The sequence below is a fragment of the Lacerta agilis genome, chromosome 11, assembly GCF_009819535.1.
Source record: "Lacerta agilis isolate rLacAgi1 chromosome 11, rLacAgi1.pri, whole genome shotgun sequence".
In the NCBI taxonomy this organism is placed as follows: domain Eukaryota; kingdom Metazoa; phylum Chordata; class Lepidosauria; order Squamata; family Lacertidae; genus Lacerta; species Lacerta agilis.
The window spans coordinates 7,662,823-7,686,770 of NC_046322.1; the positions used below are offsets into that span (position 1 = coordinate 7,662,823).

Here is a 23,948-nt window from a genome sequence, read left to right on the forward strand (position 1 = left end):
TGCTTCCCCTCCAATGGATGTTTGGATAATAAGGTGGTGAGAAGGGACAGGACCTTTTCAGTTGTAGCTCCTTGCTTGTGGAATGCTCTCCCTATTAAGGTTCACCTGGCACCAACACTAATGGTCATTCAGCTTCTGGTGGAAAATTATCTCTTCTTTAGGCATTTGACAGATTATGATGATTTGCTACCCAAGTTCTTTGCTACTGTTTTACCAGGTCTGTTCCATGAATTTTGTAGGGTTCTTTTTATGTTTCATGTTTGGTGACGGATGGAAAAGTAGCCCAATTTCCATAACTGCTATTGCCCTTGACTGTCAATATCCTTAGCTGCATCAACAGAAGTACAGTATCCAAACCAAGGGAAGTATAAGACCTGGAATACTTTGTCCAGTTCTGGGCACCACCATTTAAGAAGGATATTATAGACAAGCTGGAACATGTGCAGAGGAGGGCGACCAAGATTATGAAGGTTCTGGAAACCAAGCCTTATGAGGAACGGTTGAGGGAGTTGGGTATGTTCAGCCTGGAAACGAGGACACTGAGGGGAGATATGCTAGCCACCTTCAAATATCTCAAGGGCTGTGACATGGAAGATAGAGCAAGCTTGTTTTCTCCTGCTCTGGGGGGTAGCAACTGAACTAATGGCTTCAAGTTACAAAAGAAAGGAGATACTGACTAAACATCAGAAGAAGAAGAAACTTTCTGATGGTAAGAGCTGTTCAACAGTGGAACAGACTCCCTCAGGAGGTGGTGGACTCTCCTTCTTTGGAGGTTTTCAAGTAGAGGTTGGATGGTCATCTGCCATGGAGGCAGGACCCTGATTCTGCTTTCCCATCTTTTTCAAGAGACTTGGTTTGGATGTGGGCAATGATGGTCCAAGCAGACAAACCTCTCAAGTTCACGATCACCTTAATGGTGGGCACAATTTTGCAGTCCCATTATTATCACTTAATTGATCTTTTAATGATCATGGCAATTGTTGTTTATTGATTTATGGATCATATCATACATGTGTGCCAAGGTGATTTACAAACAGGTCTTTAAAACTGCTAAAAGTAGTTATAAAGCAGTACGACACAAAATTTATACCTAAGGCAGAGACCTTTTCATCTGGCTGGAGAAGCCTGTCAAAAGAAAAACGTATTCAGTTGTTTCCTGGAAAATATTGGGCACCTGTTGCATCGCACACAGGGTTACCGTTCTACAGAACAGGGGCAGCAGCCTTCAAAGCCCTCCTCCAAGTCACTTCTAGGATTTTGTGTGGCTTGAAAAAGAAACTTTCCTATCGTGATATTTGGAAAACCTGTTCCTAAGCTGTCCGGATATTTTCCAGATATATTAAAAAGAACGAAAAATCTTAGTAAAATTCTGCATAAATGAAAGTGTGTTATTGTGTTATAACACTATAATGCTGGTTTTTGTCGTTGCCATTTCAGCAAAGTGGTCCCCCCCCATTAAACACTTCCAATCCACACTTCTGATCCATATTTTTTTTTTCAAAATGTGAAAATATTAGCAAAATACTGCTTAAGTGAAAGTGTGTTATAACACTTAAAAAAAAACTTTTTTCCAGTCACCACCATTTTAGCAAGGTGTTTTCCCCCCTAATTAAACACTTCCAATCCAAAACAAACACTAAAACACTTTGTTTTTTGACATTTCATGGGTTACAATGGGAAATCACGTTTAAATGAATAAGCGCTTAGCACTAAATAAATAAATGATTATATTTGTAAAAATCATCCAGATTTATTATATTTTTAAATAGCCACTCGGGTGATATGTACCATTTCCAGACTTATCAGACCTGCAACACCCACTGATGTGCAGGGACCATAGGAGGATGAATATATAGGAAAAACAAAATAGAAAATTCTTTCCAGTAGCACCTTAGAGACCAACTGAGTTTGTTCTTGGTATGAGCTTTCGTGTGCATGCACACTTCTTCAGATACTTTCGTGTGCATGCACACTTCTTCAGAAGTGTGCATGCACACGAAAGCTCATACGAAGAACAAACTCAGCTGGTCTCTAAGGTGCTACTGGAAAGAATTTTCTATTTTGTTTCGACTATGGCAGACCAACACGGCTACCCACCTGTGTGTATGTGTGTGTGTGATGGCTCAGTAGGTTAGAACAGTGTTTTTCAACCTTTTTTGGGCAAAGGCACACTTGTTTCATGAAAAAAATCACGAGGCACACTACCATTAGAAAATGTTAAAAAATTTAACTCTGTGCCTATATTGACTATATATAAAGTAATTCTCTTGAATTTTTCAATTTTCCCCACGGCACACCAGGCAACATCTCGCGGCACACTAGTGTGCCGCGGAACAGTGGTTGAAAAACACTGGGTTAGAACACTGTGTGGATAACACCAAGATTACAGGTTCGATTCCCTAATGGGACAACAACTGCATATTCTTGCCTTGCAATGGGCTGGACAATGATCCTCAGGGTCCCTTCCGACCATTCTTTGATTCTATGAGTCTTTCTCTCTCGACGCTCCTTTCCCGTGCTTGGCCACCGGGGGCGCTGGAAAGGAAGGGAAAAGCGACGGAGGGGGGAGCTATGGAGCAAGCCAGAGACCTGCAGAAGCCACCGGCGCGGCGGCAGCAGCAGCAGCAGCAACGACGCACCGAGGAGGCGACAGTGTCGGCGGCGGCGGCGGCGGCGCAGGCTTCTCCTCTCCGGCTCGGATGAAACTGCGGTGATCGGCAGAAACCGTTTCTCCAGCAGCCCTCGAGGGCTCCCCGAGCCAGAGCGCGAGAGGAAGCGAGCGAAAGGGAGCCAGGCAGGTCGCTTTTGGAGCCGCGAGCGGGAGCAGCCGGGCGCAGGCTGGGGTCCCGCTCGCGCCCCCGGATTTGCCCTCCCGCGGACCCACCGACACCCCCCGGAGAGAGAAAGAGAGAGGGGGAGGACCCCAAGCGACAGCTCGCCTCGCGTCGACGGGGATTTTACGCCAGTGCATTGATTTCCCTTCTTCGCAACGAGAAGAGCAATTCCTTCCCTCTCCCTTTCTCCTCCCCTCCCCAGTCTTTCTCCTTCTTTTCTTCCCTCCCCTCCACTGCCATTCCCCCCTTTTTTAAAAAAAGCCCGTAGCAATTTTTTAAACCTCCCTCAGCTTTTAAAATATATATATCTTTTTTTTGTTTTCGCATGCGTGATTTGTTTTGAAAAAAGAGAAATTGTTCGAGAGGCGCCATTTTTTCACCTCCTTGGGAGGAAAAAAAAAAGGAGAGGAGAAAATCTGTTTCCATCCCCCTTGTTTCTCGACCGTGTGCAATCGCCTCCCTTTCCTTTTTCTCGCCCTCCCTCCTTCCTTCCTTCCCTCTCCTCCCTCCCTCTTTCCTGCGTGGGGGTCTCCTCTGAGCAGCCCCCGCGAACCCGCCCCTCCGCCTCCCCCCTCCCGCCCCCCCATCTGACAGTTCCCCGCGCGCCATGGCGCCCCTGCGCCAAAATCGCCAAACAGAAGCGGCAGCCGAAGGAGCAATAATACCTTAGGGGGCGGGGAAGGGGGCTTTGCTTTGCTTTTATTTTTATTTTTTTAAAAAAGAATTTTTTGGAGGGGTGCAAAAAGGGACTTAGGGGTCGGGATCTGGAGACCCGCCCCTCCCTACTCCGTTCACACGCCTCCCCAACCTCCCCTTCTACACGCATCGCGGTCGGCTGAAAAGAATCCTCGCGAAACGCGGAGAAAGAGAGGCAAGGCGCCGCGCTGCTCCCAGGAAGGACTTGGGGAGCTTAGCGAAGCCGGGCGCTCGGCTTTCCGAGAAGATAATGGGTGAGTCCTCATGAGCTAAGGGTGGGTGCTTGGGGGAAGGGCTGGGGAGCTTTTTTGGGGGGGTGGGGTGTCTGTAGGGGGTTCCAGAAGGCTGGCGGATGGGTGCCAGGAGGACGAAAAGTTGAGCTCCTTTTTGGAGGCGCGGGAAAGGGGGATTTCCCCGCTGCTTTTTGACGCTGCATTTGCTGCTCACAAGTCACTCGTATTGCAATAACCTGTGAGTATTATATGCAGATATTAGTTGCGGATCTGCGTGGGTTTGATGTGTGTGTTTTTTTAAGGGGTGCGAGGGAAAGTGGGTGTGTGTGTGTCGTGATTTGGGTGCTGGAAGGAGTTTGCCCAAGGACGCATGCCGCCCAAGGCTAGGCGTGTTTACTCGGAAGTAAGCCCCCCAAACAGTCACCCCAGGCACAGGCAGTGCTCACTGGGGCTTACTCCCAGGTAAACCTGCGGAGCAGACTCCCCTCCCTTCCCTTAAGCTAGCTCGCTGTGACTTGGGATGGCAGTAAGTCCCACCCTTCCCCACCACCCTCAGCTGAATTTAGAGAATAACAGGCGTCGGATCGGGCACCTGAATGCGCTGGCTTGTGAGCAGGCCCCGATCCAGTCGGTTTGCTGCCGAGGAAAGATGCCCAGCTCGTGGCGCTTGCGCGGCTGTCAATTTCCCCGCGCGCTTTACTTGGGGCCGAGGACGCAGCAGGACTTCCTGCGGGTGGGATCCGGCTGCAGGGCCGTTGCAGGCTTACTGGCTTACTTGGGAGTAAGCAAGGCTAGCGCACGGCCTGCAAGGCACTTGCTCACGAGTAGGCTGACCTGCGAGCAAAACAGGAGCCAGGATCGGGTTGCGTAGGGGCAGGCCTGGGACTTATTCCAGAGTAAGCATGCGTATAGGACTGGGGCTGTTAAATTCCTCCCCCCCCCCACGACCCACCTACTCGTAGTAACGCGCCTGCTTATGTTATGGGGTTTTGCTGGTGGTTGGTGTGTCTGAGGTGTGCGGAGCGGGTGGCAAGGCGGCATTCCCTCTCGCTTGCAGCTTCCAGCGTGGATCTTGCGAGAGTGACGAGCTTCGCGCCAGGAAAGTGTGGCTGTCGAGGAGAAGGAGATGGCAGCGCTGGTTTTTTTTTTAAAAGAGAGAAAGAAAGAGCATGCATCAGAATTTGGGGGGTGTTGTACAGTGCGCTACGGCCACACCGTTTCATATTTGCGCGGTTTGCATTAATATTTTGGCTCCCAACCCCCACCCCTCCTCCGGGCCAAGCCTTTTGCGAGGCTCCTCGAGTGCTATTTTGACATTGGCAAAAGGACACTCTGGCAACGACTACAGTTTGCAACGCACAAACAAGCCCTGATCGCTCTGTGTGTTTGTCCGTGTAGCAGGGGCTGGATAATTAACAATGCAGGTTTTCTCTTCGCCCCCCTCCCCCGCCTCCCTGTTTGTGTCAGAGTCAACCTCGTTAATAGATCGGCTACTAATAAATCCAGGATTACCCTCCAGCTACCCTCCCATGCCTTAGTTGGTTTAAAAACACACACACACACACAAACAACACACACCAAAAACACAACGTCTGCCTCTTCTCCTCCACCTCCCCTCCAAATCCCCGAGCTCTGCTTCTGATTCCTGCAAACACTTGCTGTGCTTTTTTTCCTTCCAAAGCTATTTATTTATTTTGCAAGAGAGGAGAGAAAATGCTGGAGGTTGAAGGCATTAGGAAAGCGAAAGAGCTTGTAGCACATGTGGGGGCGAGGGCGGGAGGTGATCTTAGCCTCTGGTTTCCTCCCTTTCCTCTGCTCATGCCTTTCTTTTACAAACAGCAATAGAACGCCTCGTGCTTTGAAAATAAAGGTTGAAATAGCTTGATAGCAAATGCTGCGGGGCTTGATATCAAGCAATAAGCTGGAATATGTACTTTTGTGTTTGGTGGAGGGATGGCTCCTTTGTAATGCAGCATTGTGTATTTGGGGAACGGTGTGGAGCATCATAGAAACACCATACAGTACAGGTTATGTTGTGTCCAGAAGATGGAGAGAAGAGGAGGATTTATTTCGGTGTCGTTTTAATGGGGTTTCTCTCTCAACCCCTGAACATTGCAACCTCCCCAAAATTGTATCTCGGCCAACCACTAAAGTTGTGGTTTAGGAAATCTAGTTCGCATTGTTGCGTTGATTTCATATGCGAACTGGCTTCTGTATGTGCCTTCTCTTCATCTGAATGTGTTGGAGGCAACAGATCGAGTTTGAACCTGTTTGCGGGGTGGGGTGGGGTGGGGGAACCCTGTTAACTTTGCCAGTCTGCTAGAGCGCCCAGACTTCCCTAGCAGGGGAGGAAAGAAACCCAAGTCCTCCCCCACCCAAGCCCTTCCCTCCCCCACTGCCGAATCCAAGACTCCCCCTTCCAAAGCGAAACAGAGGGGAAAGTGGGAACAGCAGCTTTTGTAGGAAAACCCCACCAGAGCTGCAGTAGTGAGGTTTTCTTTTACATGGGGTGGATGGCTTTTGGTGTAAGGGTGTGTGTGAAGGTGTACCGGTGTGAAGGAGGGGTGGATAGGATCTGGGAGGAGCCGGTGGCTGGGAGGGTGAGCGGATTCACCTGCATGGCCTTGAAAAGGTTCCTCCTCCTCCAGATCAGTTCTTCCATGGCGGTTCCTATGGCACTTCTGTGGATGGGTCATCTGAAGCATCACTTTTGCTCCAGGCCTATTTCCTTAGTGCCTGGAGGAGAGACTGCAGTGGCAGCGAAGTGCAAGTGTTCTATGTGTTTAGTGTTTTGGAGCATCTAGGCTCCATATTCCAAGAGAATGGGTGGGTGGGTTGCTGGGAAGTAAGAGAGCTATTTTCTGTTTCTCCTCTCTAGAAAGCTACCTAGGATGAATTCATACTGGGGGGACGAAATGCTATTCATTCTGAGGAAGTAAGAACCCTAGCAGAAGGCCTCTTGAACTCAAGAGCTGAATATCTCTCCCTGCTCCTCCTAGCAACACTCTGCTCCTGCACAAATTTCCTAGAGCTTGCATTCTGATGTAGCAGTTCTCCGTCTCCCTGCCAGGGATTCCGACATGGGTGCCTTTTCACGGAGGCGGAATTGGCCCGGAGATGAAGAGGATGCAGGAAATCCTCAAGATTGGTAGGAAGTGAGCTTTCTAGGAAAGGTCTCTTGAACATTATCCGAGAGCTTGAGAAGAGGGGGAAGGACTGATTTTGGTTATGCAGCAAACGGTGGTCTACACAGAGCCCTGTCGGACGTAGGTGGCATGCAACCGAGTGGAAGGGAGAGAAAGCATATGCGGACCATATTTTCGCCTCCCGCCCTTTCACCCCTTCCTTTATATTGAAAGCAGAGGTGTTTCATTAACTCTAAGATGTCAGCAGCCTGGCAGTGCGGTCAAAGTGGTGAGGCAAGGGAGCGATGTCGGCCAGCCCGCTCGGGGAGTGGGGGCACCCAGTGTGCCATTGCCTTATATGTACATCTGTGGAGTTGGAAAGGATGTTCCAAGCAGGCCGACTGTTGATCCTGCTCATCTTCTTGCTGGGGGGTGGAGAGGGAAGTAACTTGATCCCTTCCATACTGACAGGAGGATTTTGCAGGGTGGCCAAGAGCTTGCAGCTCTGGCCGGCTTGTAGGGTGCATTCAGTCCCAGGAACCTCAGTGGCAATGGATTAAAAATAAAAAATAAAAAATTAAGAGACACATGTATTTTAAGTCACTCCCTGCCAATCTGACGCAAAGAGCCTGAAAAGCTTTTGGAGCTGGGCTCAACTTGCTGAAGGAGTTCAGGAATAACCAAGTGCCCTGAGCTTTAGTCAGAAGGAGGGTTTTTATAAGGTAAAGGGACCCCTGACCATTAGGTCCAGTCGTGTCCGACTCTGGGGTTGCAACGCTCATCTTGCGTTACTGGCCGAGGGAGCCGGCATACAGCTTCCGGGTCATGTGGCCAGCATGACTAAGCCGCTTCTAGAGCAGCGCATGGAAACGCCGTTTACCTTCCCGCTGGAGCGGTACCTATTTATCTACTTGCACTTTGACGTGCTTTCAAACTGCTAGGTGGGCAGGAGCAGGGACTGAGCAACGGGAGCTCACCCCATCGCAGGGATTCGAACCGCCAACCTTCTTATTGGCAAGCCCTAGGCTCTGTGGTTTAACCCACAGCGCCACCCACGGTTCAGGAATAACCAAGTGCTTGGACCTTTAGTCAGAAGGAGGGTTTTTATACTCTCAGCAAAGGAGGACATCTCGATTGTCTAAACTTTGTGATAATCTGAATTCACTGTAAGTTTCCCTGCCAAAGCTTTGTTTGTGTGATCCTAAGAGAACTGTCTTCCTTTTTTTTCTGAGCATCTGATGATACAAAGTTTCTCTCCCTCCCCTCCTTGGTTTTTGTTTTTGAATCTGTTACTTTGTGTTATGTTATCCTTTCGGACATTATTTCTATTTCAAATCTGCCTTGTCTTTGACAGTTCAATTTTCCCACCTTTTTCTTGCAAGGCTCCGGTGCCCTTTAACAGCTGCTGTAGCGGGCAGAAATTCAGCAGGAGAAGCTTCTCCCAGCACAGTGAAGTGGGAAAGCTATTCCTGTTGGATTTGTTTTGACAGCATTAATGGAGTACCGGGGGGTTCTTTTGGGGAGGGGGATAACTGAGCCAGTCATTTGGACCACTCTGTGTTGCTCATTGTCTTTGTCCCCATTTTACAGATGGGAGCTTGAGGGCAAAGCAGGAATGGCTTCCCCTCGGTCACACAGGGAGTATACCAGGTTTCTCAGGGCTGGTTTTAAATTCTATAAACTTCATTTATAGAGCCCTGCCCTGGGTTTAAGCTTGAAGCTGGAATGTTGTAGAACCTGAAACTAGCTGGCTGCTCAATAGATAGAGCCCTTTTCTTTAAATTTGCAAATATACTTGTAGGGCTGCTGTGTCCCGGATAAGGCCTGGTGGCATTTAAACAACAGAGCCTAGGGCTTGCCGATCAAAAGGTCAGCGGTTCGAATCCCCGTGACGGGGTGAGCTCCGGTTGCTCCGTCCCTGCTCCTGCCAACCTAGCAGTTCAAAAGCACATCAAAGTGCAAGTAGATAAATAGGTACCACTCCAGCGGGAAGGTCCGCGAGCTGCTCTGGTTCACCAGAAGCGGCTTAGTCATGCTGGCCACATGACCCAGAAGCTGTACGTAGGCTCCCTCAGCCAGTAATGCGAGATGAGCATCGCCTTGGTGAGCAGGGCCTAATCTACTCTGCCACCTTTTGCTCTTGTGCAAAAGTGTGAGGCGCAGGTGAGGCCTTTCCTGTGTGTAAATTCCTGCATGTCGGGGTCAGACTGGACACACATGCTTAATCACACAATCACCCCATTTGTATGAAGCAGGTGTGCTTGAACATCAGATGGGACCCCCCTCCGCCGCCTGGTATCATTGCTTCCTGTCATCTCAGGATCCTCACATCCAGCCGTGCTAACGTCTGGAACTGAAGGGAGGATTTGAGTACCTGAGTATTGGGGTGATGATAAGCCAGGGAGGGATTGGGACACGACCCCTTTAAAATCCAGACCTGATTTATCCATGAATGTTTGACAGACAGGAGGCTAAACAAAATGGCTGTTGTTGTTGAGCCTACTTTGGCCTTCAGGCTGCCATTAAAGTCGTGGTTCCCAACATGGGGCACCCCCCCCCCCCACAGGGGGGCAATTTGCATAGCTGTCAACTTTTCCTTTTTTAAAGGGAAATTCCCTTATTCCGAATAGGATTCCTCGCAAGAAAAAGGAAAAGTTGACAGCTATGGCAATTTGATTTTTAAGGGGGCAAATCGAGAATGAGTTATTAACAGTTGATGGCCTTTTAGGCTCCCTCCACGTGAATAGGAGTTAGCTTTTTGAATAATAAGAATTATAGGTCAGGATTTTAGAGATGCTTAGAAGAAGAAGAAGAAGAAGAAGAGTTTGGATTTGATATCCCGCTTTATCACTACCCGAAGGAGTCTCAAAGCAGCTATCATTCTCCTTTCCCTTCCTTCCCCACAACAAACACTCTGTGAGGTGAGTGGGGCTGAGAGACTTCAAAGAAGTGTGACTAGCCCAAGGTCACCCAGCAGCTGCATGTGGAAGAGCGGTGACACGAACCCGGTTCACCAGATTACGAGACTACCGCTCTTAACCACTACACCACACTGGCTTAGGTGGGGGCATGGCCACAAAAAAGGTTGGGAACCACTGTATTGAAGGGAGAGAAGGAGGGCCCCTTAAAGGGATAACAACACCTAGGTTTGGCACAACCTCTGCTGCAGATTCACTGAGCGAGCTTCTCAAATTCATTCCCATCCTGCTACTCTTCCCCTCAGAACGATGGGAACATGGACAATCCATCCTGGGCGGAGACGAGATTTGTGAGCGTTTGCCTCCATTCCCTTCTGTTCCTGCTTTCTTGGACCTACGAAGCATCCCTGAGGGCAGGGCCTGTGTATTTTCTTTTGGTTTTGTGTACAGTGCCTGGTTAGCATGGGGACTCCAGTAGTAACTGTGAATCATAACAATATGAAGGCATTTGGAAGCGTTGTATAAATAGCCAGCCGTGATGCGGCAGATAATTCTGTTGATGAGGCATTTGAGGTCACCAAAGTATGGGGGGCGGGAAAGGGAGATTCCTGCAAAAACTTAATTTCCAGGGCTGTGTGCACCTGGTAATTACACCAGGGGGGAATTTGATAGTGGATGTAAGTTTCACTTCCCCGAGACTCTCAGCTTCCATTTAAAAACAAACAGCAGTGCGAGTGTCTGCCCTTTACGGAGACGGTTGCCAGGTTGCAACCTGCAGATTCATTATTACCAGATTTCTTTCCCACCTTAAGGTCCCAGGGCGAGTAACATCAATGTAAGGATACAATATCACGCCTGCGAAAATGGACGGGAAAGAGAAATGTCTGTTGTAATGTCAGAAACCCCAGGAGGACTGGGCGAGATTTCCAGTGAATAGGACGTTGAGCCTCAAAGACCATTATTTGTCCCTTTGTAGGGCTTCCAAAAGTGGTATAAATTATGCAAAACAGGCATATGCAAATCAGCTTTGTTTTTTGCAACTTATAAAAACCCAGGTTCTCTTGGTGCAACATTTATATTTAATTTCTGTTTTGTTTTGTTTTGCACATATTTCCCTGGCTGAAACATTTGCATAGAGTGCTATAGCCCCTAAGCCATGATGGCAGTCTGTGAGGAAGAATGGAATAAATCAGAACTTTCCCCATAGAACCCAGAAATTTGACAAATCTTATGAGTAGATCTCTTCTTTCTGAGCTGCATATAAACAGTGGGGGCCTTCCCATTTCAATTCATGCAACTAGGAAATGACTAATTGGCTGTGGAGTACAGGCAACAACCAATTTTGTTGTCGGTGTCTAGTCATTTAGTCGTGTCCGACTCTTCGTGACCCCATGGACCAGAGTACGCCAGGCACTCCTGTCTTCCACTGCCTCCTGCAGTTTGGTCAGACTCATGTTGGTAGCTTCGGGAACACTGTCCAACCATCTCATCCTCTGTCGTCCCCTTCTCCTTGTGCCCTCAATCTTTCCCAACATCAGGGTCTTTTCCGGGGAGTCTTCTCTTCTCATGAGGTGGCCAAAGTATTGGAGCCTCAGCTTCAGGATCTGTCCTTCTAGTGAGCACTCAAGGCTGATTTCCTTCAGAGTGGATAGGTTGGATCTTCTTGCCGTCCATGGGACTCTCAAGAGTCTCCTCCAGCACCAGAATTCAAAAGCATCAATTCTTTGGCGATCAGCCTTCTTTATGGTCCAGCTCTCACTTCCATACATCACTACTGAGAAAACCATAGCTTTAACTATACTGTACAGACCTTTGTTGGCAAGGTGATGTCTCTGCATTTTAAGATACTGTCTAGCTTTGTCATCACTTTTCTCCCAAGAAGCAGGAGTCTTTTAATTTCATGACTGCTGTCACCATCTGCAGTGATCACGGAGCCCAAGAAAGTAAAATCTCTCACTGCCTCCATTTTACAACCAATTTACGCACGTAGCGAACCTGGAAGCGACTTTAAAAATGGCCAAAACAGTCCTAAAAGAGCCCAGAAAGGGCAAAAAGGCATGAAAACAGTGCTTAGCAATCCCACGACCCTTTGCAAGTTGAATTCCAGGAGCCCTTGCTCTGAGCTTTGAGGCCTGTGGAGAGTTGGAGTTTGGAGCAAGGAGGTTTGGAGGGAGCGATTGTGGTGGAGTTTATCAGAGTTTAGTCTCTAGTAAGTGTTGCTGGTTTCTCAAGGGTTTCCAGAGGTTTGGAAAGTCTTCGTATGCTTTCCCAAGGCTGTTTCAGATATTTGCTTTAAAAGCCTGCTTCCCAGGAACATAACCCCTGCGTAAATGGGGAGTTGCCTGTACATGTTGAACATTTAAAGCACATTGAAATACATCTTTCAAACACATGACTTCCTCCAAAGAATATTGGGAAGTGTAGTTTCCTTTTCACATAACTATACTTCCCAGCACTCCTAACAAACTACAGTTCCTAGGATTCTTTTTTTTCGGGGGGTGGGGGCGCGGAACCTTGTGTTTTAAATGTGTGTTGAATGAGCTTTGAAAATATGGTGTGCTAGGGCAATTTGATTCTTCACTTGCTCCCCCTGTGTATGTGTTCCAGGTCACCCCAAAATCTGTGTTGGAAGAACCCTTAGGGTATATTTAGGGGGCACACAGGGGGAGGAGAGAGGAGGACCATTCAGTTATAAAAAAATCGTATACCTCTAATTCATAAATAAAATATCCTAGCCGTTCAAAACAAGAAAAAAAAATAGTAATTTTATTATTTATATCCTGCCCACCTGACTGGGGTTCCTGTACGTAACAACTCTACATACAGCCAAACAGTAAACACCGTGTAAAAAGGTTAAAATCAGATAATTAGCGTGGAAAGACATGGTCTTAATTGCACACATAAGCCTGATGGAATAGAAAAGTTTTCAGCAGGTGTTTAAAAGTTTCAACTGAAGAAGCTTGCTGTAGGATGATAAATCTTTGCACTGACGGAACGTTCTCCTTAATGCCACATTGAATACTATTCAGCATTTATAAATGTTCTCTGTAGAATTGTATGCAGTATTTATCTTACAGTATTTATAACTCGCCTTCTAATCCGGTAGATTCCAAAGTTGGTTAACAGGCTTTTTAAAAAAAATAAAAAAAAAATAAAAATAAATAAAATAAATAAAAGCCAAATAAAGATGTCAATAATGAAAACGGAAATAGTGTCAGACTTTGAACGCTGTTTCAAAATGGCATAAAACTTTGTTGGAAGTTTGAGAGAGAAAGTCGTACGATTCAATGAAGCAGGGGGACTTGCCAGATAGACAGAGGGAAGCAGCGTCCGAAATTCGCCAGGTGAATTTTGTACCTGGCTATCGGCCACTTGCGACCAAGTGAAGATGCCAGGGTGCCTGACGTCTCCACACTCTGGATTTGCGTGCCTGGGGATCCTTGGATCTTGCCTTTATCCACACATTAACAACACACCCTGCAGTTACAGGTAGGTAGCCGTGTTGGTCTGCCATAGTCAAAACAAAACAAAATAAAAAAATTCCTTCCAGTAGCACCTTAGAGACCAACTAAGTTTGTTCTTGGTACGAGCTTTCGTGTGCACACACACTTCCGTTTCACTGTATCTGAAGAAGTGTGCATGCACACGGAAGCTCATACCAAGAACAAACTTAGTTGGTCTCTAATGTGCTACTGGAAGGAATTTTTTGTTTTGTTTTGTTTTGAACACACCCTGCAGAATTCTGTCTGTGATATTTTATCTGCACAAGCAGAACGAATTTGAGGAAGCAGAAAGTCGTACAGTTTTAGAGCCGCCTGGCTTCAAAATAGCAACCAGACATTCCGTTTTTGGTGACTGTAACCCCGATTAAGGACCCATTTGGTGCCTAGCTTATTTACCCGAGTTTCTAACGCTAGAGGGAAGGCATTCCAAAGGCAAGGTGCTACCACTGAAAAGCCCCCTCTTCTTGATGCCACCTACCTCACTTCTGGATGCGAGTAGGAGAGGTTCATCTGGAAGCAATTATCATTCTGTATTATATTGCAGGACTCATAGCTTTTGAGCTGCACACTGCAATATATTATGTACAGCTCTTCGGTGTAGGGCCACTCATCAGATAGGCTTGCTTATGTTACACATTCTTCGCTAATTCTCACTTTGGGCGTATTTTCTGCTCTCCTGGTAGGATCAATTGCTTGTATGTAATCTTCTTCTTGGTTCCCCCCCTCCCTTTGGGCCAGCTAAACTTTGACCTTGTGCTTACGGATGCATAATTGCTCTTTGATTTGGACTCTCTACTTGGTCCAGGAGATGACACTATAATGAGACAACCTTCAACCCCAAATCCCTCGCTCTGAAAGTGTGAGAATCTATTCTGATTGGAACCATAGAACCATAGAATCCTAGAGTTGGAAGAGACCACAAGGGCCATCCAGTCCAACCCCCTGCCAAGCAGGAAACACCATCAAAGCATTCCTGACAGATGGCTGTCAAGCCTCCGCTTAAAGACCTCCAAAGAAGGAGACTCCACCACACTCCTTGGCAGCAAATTCCACTGGCGAACAGCTCTTACTGTCAGGAAGTTCTTCCTAATGTTTAGGTGGAATCTTCTTTCTTGTAGTTTGAATCCACTGCCCCGTGTCCGCTTCTCTGGAGCAGCAGAAAACAACCTTTCTCCCTCCTCTATAAGACATCCTTTTATATATTTGAACATGGCTATCATATCACCCCTTAACCTTCTCTTCTCCAGGCTAAACATACCCAGCTCCCTAAGCTGAGATAGATTATAATAAATATGGCATGGCATTTAAGTGCCCGTATTTTCCACACATGGCCTCTTGGAGCTAAAGAGCCCTATGAACTGTGAAGTGCAATTGTTGGATGCAAAGGGTGGTATTCAGTATGGAAAGTTGACTGTGGGTCATGCAAAGTAAGTTGAGAAAAAGTTACTGGCGGAGGAAGTTACGAAGACCAGGTTTAGTCTCCCTTTGTTGTGTTATGAAAGTTGGGCAGAGGAATTTGCACATTTTCATCACTGAACTTAGTGTTCTGGAAAACTGTTACGGGTCTTGCAGTAAAATAATATCTGCTTTCAAGATTGACTTCTGCTGCTAGTACTTTGACACCTATGGCTGTTACTAATACTGGCGGTACTTAAACTTTATTTTGCCCTAGCAATTTCGAATTCCCTTGCTTGTGTTGACATGGGTGTGTAAGGGGGACTCACAGAACTTTTTCAGACTTGATTACAATTCGCACAAACACCACCCAGGCTACGTTGAGCCATATTCAGGTTTATAAATTGCATTAAATTCTTCACCAAAAGGAGCACAAGCTTCTGATCTATAATTCCATTGGTAGAGGTGATGTTGTTCCCGCAAAATAATCACATGTGGTCTGAAATACAGGGGAGTCATCTCTGCCTTCGAAAAAAGTGGGAGGGGGGAAGTAAAAGGTCCGCTGCTCCCACCAGGGACATCTGACACGACGGGTGCCTACTCAGCTGGGTGTCAAGCAGGGATGCGTACTAGCCCCCCTGCTGTTGAATTACTTTATTAATCATATAATATCTAAACTCTCAAGTTATGATTTCCATCCACCCAAACTGGCAGACAGGTCAATCTCCATTCTCCAGTGTGGTGTAGTGGTTAAGAGCGGTAGACTCGTAATCTGGTGAACCGGGTTCGCGTCTCCGCTCCTCCACATGCAGCTGCTGGGTGACCTTGGGCTAGTCACACTTCTCTGAAGTCTCTCAGCCCCACTCACCTCACAGAGTCTTTGTTGTGGGGGAGGAGGGGAAAGGAGAATGTTAGCCGCTTTGAGACTCCTTTGGGTAGTGATAAAGCGGGATATCAAATCCAAACTCTTCTTCTTCTTCTTCTTCTTCTTCTTCTTCTTCTTCTTCTTCTTCTCCTCCTCCTCCTCCTCCTCCTCCTCCTCCTCCTCCTCCTCCTCTTCCTCCTGTATGCGGACGATGCCCTGATTTTGTCCAGGACTCCAGTCAGATTAAGATGGGCGCTCCAGACCCTAGCTCAATATTGTAAAGAAACTGTCTTACTATTAACTATCAGAAGACCAAAGTAATGACATTTGCTAAGCGTCCTAAGACACGACCTTGGAGTATTAATGGACAAAAAATTGAGCAAGTCCGTTGTTTTAAATACTTAGGCATAGTCTTCCATGATAGAGGGTCGAGGAAAGCCCACTTAACACACGTTGTGGCTGCAGCCCAGAAGTCCTTCTCTGCAATCTTAGGTTATTTAGCATCCAACGGTGCACACTATGTACCTGCAGCTCTAAAACTCTTTGAGGCCAAGGCGCTAGCTCAATTGCTTTATGGGGCTCAACTCTGTGCCCCCCCCCAAATCTGACCCTTCTTGAAAGGGTCCAGTCAGAATTTATCAGAGCAGCCCTCCAGGTGCCTCTATGAGTGCCAAATGCTGCTCTTCGTCTCGAAACAGGCATGGTCTGCGTCTGCGTCGAGTCGACACTCTGGATGCAGGCCTGTAACCTTTGGCTGAAAGTTCATCTTAATCCTCAGGGCCTTGCCCCGTTGATATTAAAAGATAAACATAGCTCCCCTTGGAGCAAAGCCATAGAAAACAAGATGACGAGTATAGGTCTACATCCAGCTTACCTTTGTTCACATAGTTACACCACAGCAAGATCATTAGGTCAAGCAGAGGATAATGGCTATCGAGAGGCAAAATGACTTAAATAAAGTCCCTCTTTTTTTGAACACCGGAGGAGCAGAGATACTTACAACTCCCAGCTAGGTATTTTACTCAGCTCGAGGTCCCATCCCACAGAAGGGCGTTCACACTGGCCCGAAATCATATTCTGCCATCTGCCGTATTCGATGGGAAGTATAGGGGGGTTCCTTTGGGCGATAGACTCTGTCCATGCGACTCCGGAGAAGTAGAGACTACAGACCACGTACTTCTCCATTGCTGCTTTTATAGGGCTTTACGGAATGAACTTATCTCTCCACTACTATGCGAGTCTCCTGGATGTTCCGATAAACACTATATTCATTGGCTCCTCTCAGATGCCAACCCTAAAGTCACAGCTGCAGTGGCAAAGTTTTGTGCTGTCGCTATTAAGCTCCGCTCCGCACAATTAGGTGGCTCCTGATCCTTCTTTCGATTTAAGTATTATGATAATCTGAATTGCTGATTCTTTTAATTAATTTTAATTTTAATTCTCTTAAAGCAATAATTATTAAGTTTAATATAGTTTAGTTTTAAGACGGCCAACTCCTTTTAGATCAAATCTCAGATCAATTTTAAATTGCATTTATTACTGATTCTGCATGTGTCTTTGTGTGTGTGCTGGTCATCGACCGTAATAAAGAATTATTATTATTATTATTATTATTATTATTAGGGGGAAGAATTCTGCTGCCCTCACTATGTTTCCACAGTGGCCACTAATTTTAAAAGGATTTGTATTACAGCTCGAGGAGTGGCTGCATTACCTATATTGCTTAAATTGGTATACAACGTGGGTGTATAATGTACATCACTTGGCATTATATTGTGTAAAGCATCCTACAGAGGCTCTGTATTCTGAGTGGCTCTGGTCCCAGCCAACTTACAAATTCTCTTGCTGCAACACTAAACTATGGTGAATGATTACACAGATGAGCCTCAGGCTTTTGTGCTCCCTGTCTTCTTCTGCCCCAGGGAGGTTCAATTTTTGTTGCAGACTCATCCCGCTTGCTATGACACCCGGGCACAGGTAAACTGTGGTTAGCCTTAACTGTGGTTCACTAAAAGAAGCCAGTAAACAGAGGTTGGACTCAAAGCTAAATGGCGGTCATCTAAAACAGAAGTGGACTCTTCCAACCTCTTCCTCACAGCTGCGCTGGCCAGCCACTCACATTCAGCTTTAGCTCCCCAGGTGTGAAACGGAAATGGTTTGTGGTCTGCCTCACTAGGTTGCTGTGAGGACAAAGAAACCCAAGCCTCTTGCCACTTTCAAGGTTGCTGGTGAGTGGCATGGAGCTGTACCGAATAGAAAAGTATTATGGGTTGAATAGGCCAATTGTCATCCTTTTCTCCAAACTACTATTCATTCATCATTCATTCATTCATTCATTTCATTTCATTCTCATCCCATGCTTCTTAAATGATGACCTTGAGGAGGTGTGGCTGAGGTTGCTGAGGTGCGGGTCCATTTAGTGTTCAGAATTTGCCAGACACCAGGCACATTTTGCACCTGGCTATCATCCAAGTGAAGATGCCTGGGTGTCAGAATGGCACCCGACATCTCCACCAACTCGAGGCGCACGCATGGGGATCCTTGGATCTCCCCTGTTTTCAACGCATCCTGTAGAACTCTATCTGTTACATTTTATGTGCATAACCCGAATGAATTTCAGGAAGCAAAAAGTCATATTGAAAAATACAACTTTCAAACCATCTGGCCCCAAACTGGCAACCATCCAAGTATTCCCTTTTGGCGACTGTAACCCTGGTTGAAGCAGCCATTTGGTGCCTAGCTGATCTATCTGAGTTTCTAACAAGTGGGTCTAGCCCCTGACTTACTGCTTAGTTTTAGAAGGTCACGACGCCATGTCTCTTCAGATAGATCATGCCCCTGAATCAGTTTTTTTTAAAAAAATGCCTCTGTCTTGGATTTTCTGGTCTTACATAATCTGGAGACATTTGCTCTCCAGGTAGCTTTTTTCCAAATAGGGCACACTGTGTTCAGGAACTGCACAGACTGGACTGGTGAGCACCATTGATTCTGACCTTTGACTTAGCATTTCCCATAAGACGGCTTAAAGTGCTGTTTCCTTGCTTAGCGTTCAACATTTGAATGCTCCTCCTTTTTCACGTGATCTTGGCATTCGGGACAGCATAGATAGCAGAGGCCCTTAGGGCCCAAAGTGACAGGCCGAATGCCTCTTTGTACAAACAGGCAGTGGTGGTGCTTTATCGTCTATGGCATTGCACTTGAACACCAGCGCATTCTGTCTCGATGTTTTTCTGGCATGCTGGCACCTTAGGCTGTGTTTCCTTTACGGGCTCTGTGATTTATGGTGGCATCAGTTGTTTAATCACAGTTGGCTTTCCCGTCCCTTCTCCTGTTACTCTGTTAGCTACTTACATGGAAAGGTAACTATCTGATCTAATTATGGCATCTCAAACCTAATTGCAGAGTCAAATATGATTCCGTAATCTACTCCCCAACACCTCGGCTTTGGGAAGACAGAAATGACACATGCGTCTTCTTTTCACATGCCTCGAGAGTTCTGGGTGCTACTTAGAGTTGGAGAATGGCATTTCCAATTTCTAAGCAGCACCCATGTGACATTCTTAGGATTCAGGCCCTTGAGATTTTTGAACCCTCCTTCAGCATTTTGGATGCCTTAGGAAAGGGTGGCGGTAGATAGATGGAACTAAAGAAGACTTAGAATTTTGATTGAGATGGTCTTTTTTGGCACTTAATTTTCCCTTCGGTGTCTTTATATGAGTCAGTCCTTCTGATAGTAATTGATAAAAAAGTGATAATATATTGAGTAGGGGAAGATGCAGGCAGGGCAACTAGAATGAAGAAGGGTGATCTCTCCTATGAGGAAAGATGCAAGCATTTGAAAGTGGTGGGAGTCTACTATGGAGAGAGATGCGAGATGTTCATAAAAGATGATCAGGGAGGCGAGAGAACAAGTTGAAAGAGACTTGAAGATCTAGTAGCACAGCTTCATGTGCAACCCAGATAACAGAATATTTCAAGCAAAGCCTCCCTCAAGCTCTGATTGTGTGGTATAGTGGTTAAGAGCGGTAGACTCGTAATCTGGTGAACTGAGTTCACGTCCCCGCTCCTCCACATGCAGCTGCTGGGTGACCTTGGGCTAGTCTCACTTCTTTGAAGTCTCTCAGCCTCACTCACCTCACAGAGTGTTTATTGTAGGGGAGGAAGGGAAAGGAGAATGTTAGCCGCTTTGAGACTCCTTCGGGTAGTGATAAAGCAGGATATCAAATCCAAACTCTTCTTCTCTAGTTTGCTCCAGAAATCTCTGAAAGTCCCAGGTTCAGTGCCCAGCATCTGAAACCCTGGAGAGCTCCTTAAAGGTGAAGGGACCCTGATCGTTAGGTCCGCCTGCGGACGACTCTGGGGTTGCGGCTCTCATCTCGTGTTACTGGCCGAGGGAGCCGGTGTACAGCTTTCGGGTCATGTGGCCAGCATGACTAAGCTGCTTCTGGCGAACCAGAGCAGCGCACGGAAACACCGTTTACCTTCCCGCTGGAGTGGTACCTATTTATCTACTGTACTTGCACTTTGACGTGCTTTCGAACTGCTAGGTAAGCAGGAGCTGGGACTGAGCAATGGGAGCTCACCCCGTCATGGGGATTCGAACCGCAGACCTTCTGATCGGCAAGCCCTAGGCTCTGTGGTTTAGACCACAGCACCACCCGCGTCCTTAGACAGAGCTCCTTAGACAGTACTAAAGTAGAAGGACCCAATCTCTCATTGGATTTTCTCTTCTGTTCCCCCTTTGACCTCAACAGACCTTCTGTCTCAAAAACTTAACAGTTCCTTCATTTTGAGGAAGGAACACCATCAGCTACCCATCAAGCAAATGCTCGCTTCCTTTCCCCCTCCCGATTTAGCTCTGCGGCTGCTCCCTTTTTATTACCTCATTGTGTCCTAAGGTCTTAATTCCTTCTGCCCACAGCTCTGGCACAGCCCAAGCTGAGGAAAGATGGGGATTAGAGGTGGTGAAACAGCCTCTTTGAAGCTCTCTAGATAGACACTATTATTCAGGCAGGTGGATTAAGTTTTCATTGATAGCTCAGGTGTATGTGCCATGGCCAGGTGACAGAGACAGGAGCTAGTGGACACACCTTATAAAAAAAAATCAATGCAAAACAATTTTTTATTGTTTAACCAAGAGTCATTGTAATATTGTTTACCATTGATGGTAATTAAACATGTATTATCCACATTTAAAATACCTTAAGGACCAATTGATTTCTTATGCTCCACCTTAAGCACTGATATCTTCTGATGAGTTGCTTTTGTTGGTGTCCCACACCATTGAGGTTCATTTAGCATTTACCTGGGAGTGAGTCATAGAATCATAGAGTTGGAAGGGACCCAAAGGTCATCTAGTTCAACCCCCTGAAATGCAGGGGTCAACTAACTCATGTTCACAATGCACCCACGCCTAACTTGGTTTGGGCGGTCTGCTCCAAGTATGAGACTTAAGATATATTTGTGGTTGCTGGATCCTTTTGGTAGCAACTCGTTAGGTATAGTAGAGAGGCATCTTGACTTGAAATCTCAGGGCTGAGAATGCCTTGTGCAAGGAGTCAGATTGTGGGAGGTAGTGAAAATTTGCAAATCGCAAGCCTCTTAATATACAGCATGGGGAGAAGATCATAGAATCATAGAGTTGGAAGAGACCACAAGGGCCATCCAGTCCACAAGGGCCATCCAGTCCAGATGATGTTTGTGTCCATGAAAAACCCTGCTGATTGTGTCTATTGTTGTTTCAGAACTTATTCTGGGCTCCTAGTTCTTTAACGTTCGAAGATCCAAGTTGTATTATGACATTTGCCTTTCGGTTTTGAACCCTATGCCTCTGTGCAGTTGAAAGAGTTAAGTAGGGCTGTACACATTGGAAGTGTTATGATGCAAGAGCTGACCTCATCCGAGGTGAGGCCTTGTTCAGGACTCGGGCCAAATGTTAGACAAGGTGACATCACTATGCAAATGTTGTAGAGAATTGTCACCTTCCCCAAGACCACACAGTTATCTGAGGGGTGGGGGACAGTGGAGTTCCCTTCCCCTTAAGTCAACTCCATAGCCAAAAATTGTCTGTCTTAGCCCTTGTTATGTGCAACTAAGCTTACCATGGTAAGTGACTATTTAGTAAGTCTCCATTCGCCCAAAGAACAAGTTTATATATTTGGCAGAAACAAATGAATCAAGTTGCTTGGACTGTGCCATTTTGAATTCTAGGTGCATGTTTGGAATGTCTCCTTGCACATATGACACTAAGGTTGTAGGATATAAATAAATGAAGGAATATACCCAAGTTGACATAAACCTCATTATTGGTAGCTGCTGATGTTCTGACAGCCTTTTTTCCTTTCTGTTTTCTCCCCAGTTGCAGACCTGAATGCTTCTGAGCTCGTCACAGTGGTTGGACTATTGGGACTCTAAGAGACCTTAACTGAGAAGCTACCATTCCCTTCTTGGGCTCCCCAACTCTTCTCACCTTCCCCACTGTGTAAAAATCCCATGGACCGGGGGGTCGCCATGGAGCCAAGGGAGAATTCGGGCACTTCCCGGCAAAGGGGAGGAGAGTCGGATTTCCTGGGCTCCGCCATTGCTTCTGCTAAGGCCCCTGGTGGCGCCTCCGGTGGTGGTGGGACGGAGGCCATGCTGCCTCAGCCTGGCTCTGGCAAAGGGATCCCTGTGACCAGTGACCGGATGGAGCCGGAGGAGGAAGACGAGCTCTGTTCTGGGAGAGACGTGGATTCCGCTTCCAACACAGACAGCGAGAAATGGGTGGCCGGAGACGGCTTGGAGGAGCAGGAGTTTTCCATCAAGGAGGCGAACTTTACAGAGGGGAGCCTTAAGCTGAAAATCCAGACGACAAAGAGAGCCAAGAAGCCCCCCAAGAACTTGGAGAACTATATATGCCCTCCCGAGATCAAAATCACCATTAAGCAGTCGGGGGAGCAAAAGCTTTCGAGAGCTGGGAAAAATAGCAAATTGGCTAAAGAGGAGGACCGGTCACACTCCAAGAAGAAGGTAAGAGAACCCATTCCTTCTTCTCTCTCCATGATCCTCATTTTTATTTTTATTTTATTTTGCATCCGCCGGTGTCCTGAATGCAACATTTTGCCCTTCTGTCTTGCTAACTTTAGGGGATCTCCTTTGTCACACGAAGTCGGCCTTGTTTGGTTCGGGAGTGCACGAGGCAATCTGTGCACCAAAAGGGTGTTTTCCCCCAATCTAAATATGTGACAACAGGTGGACGGGATAAACAGATGGAGGTAGAGAAAGGGGGATGGGTGGGCGTAACAAGACAACAGGCAGAATGCTATTAGCATAAGCGGCTCCCTGGCCCCCTGCACACCAGCTGCCTTGCCATTGTAGGGGGTTCAGCTGAAGGGTGTTTTAAAGAGCCATTTGAAGGGCAATATATGGCCCTGTTAGTGTTATGCACACAAAGGACGAGCCTTTAAGACCGGAAGAGCTCGTGTGGTTTAAAGGCTCCGGCGTGCAACTGCAGTCTCCGTTGGTGTGCGTGTCTCACTTAATGGCTTCTTTGCACCAGAGCAAGTTCTAACAGGCTGTGTTGACAAGGAAGGGATAGATATAGGGAGAAGGTTTTCCAGAAGAGGAGGATCGTGTGGTTGTTCCATTAGCAAGGTCTGCATTAGGTGGATTGTGTGATGTTTGCTTTATTTATTTCCTTTTAGAGGAAAAAGTCCAGTCACCCATTGATGGGGTGTTCTCTGCAAGGCAAAAACTTCCAATTAGATTTTCCAGGGAAAGGCCCACATACCATTTCAACTGTTAGGGATTTAAAGACAGAGGTGGAATGCTTTGAAATGAGGGACAGCAGAAGTGGTTCTTTCTTTCTTTCTTTCTTTCTTTCTTTCTTCTTTCTTTCTCTTTCTTTCTTCTTTTTTTTTCTTTCTTCTTTCTTTCTTTCTTTCTTTCTTTCTTCTTTCTTCTTTCTTCTTTCTTCTTTCTTTCTTTCTTTCTTTCTTTCTTTCTTTTTCTTCTTTCTTTCTTTTTCTTCTTTCTTTCTTTCTTAGAAAATGTTCATTTTGGCAAGCCAGGATTTCTGTTTGGAGTACTTCCTGAGAGCACTCAGCAGCAAGGACTCATTCCATGGTGTGTTGGACGTGGGAGTTTTAATCTGTAGAAGAGGAATCTTTGGGAAGAAAGTACATTTATTAGCAATCTTGCAGACCCTTGGAATGACAGCCTACTTCAGAAGGTGTTTGCAATTAACATGTCTGTCTGTGTGCTGAAATTTGAGGAGCGGGGGGATAATATGCATCCCTTCAGTGGCTCTAATCTAGTTGTACAGAAGGGCCCGGGGTGAAATATGTGGAAGAGGATTGCCACTCAAGTGAGCAACGCCTTAAGATGCGACGTCAGGGTGAA

General features: G+C 46.6%; 1 protein-coding gene across 1 annotated transcript; it reads left to right on the top strand.

Annotated features, from left to right (window-relative positions):
• The first annotated feature begins 3,404 nt into the window (after positions 1–3,404).
• On the top strand, positions 3,405–22,793 carry LOC117055266 (SET-binding protein-like). The gene is made up of 2 exons (XM_033164721.1): positions 3,405–3,784; positions 21,928–22,793. The coding sequence occupies exon 2, from the start codon at positions 22,062–22,064 to the stop codon at positions 22,791–22,793; it is 732 nt and encodes a 243-aa protein (XP_033020612.1). The 5' UTR covers positions 3,405–3,784; positions 21,928–22,061.
• Positions 22,794–23,948: the final 1,155 nt, after the last annotated feature.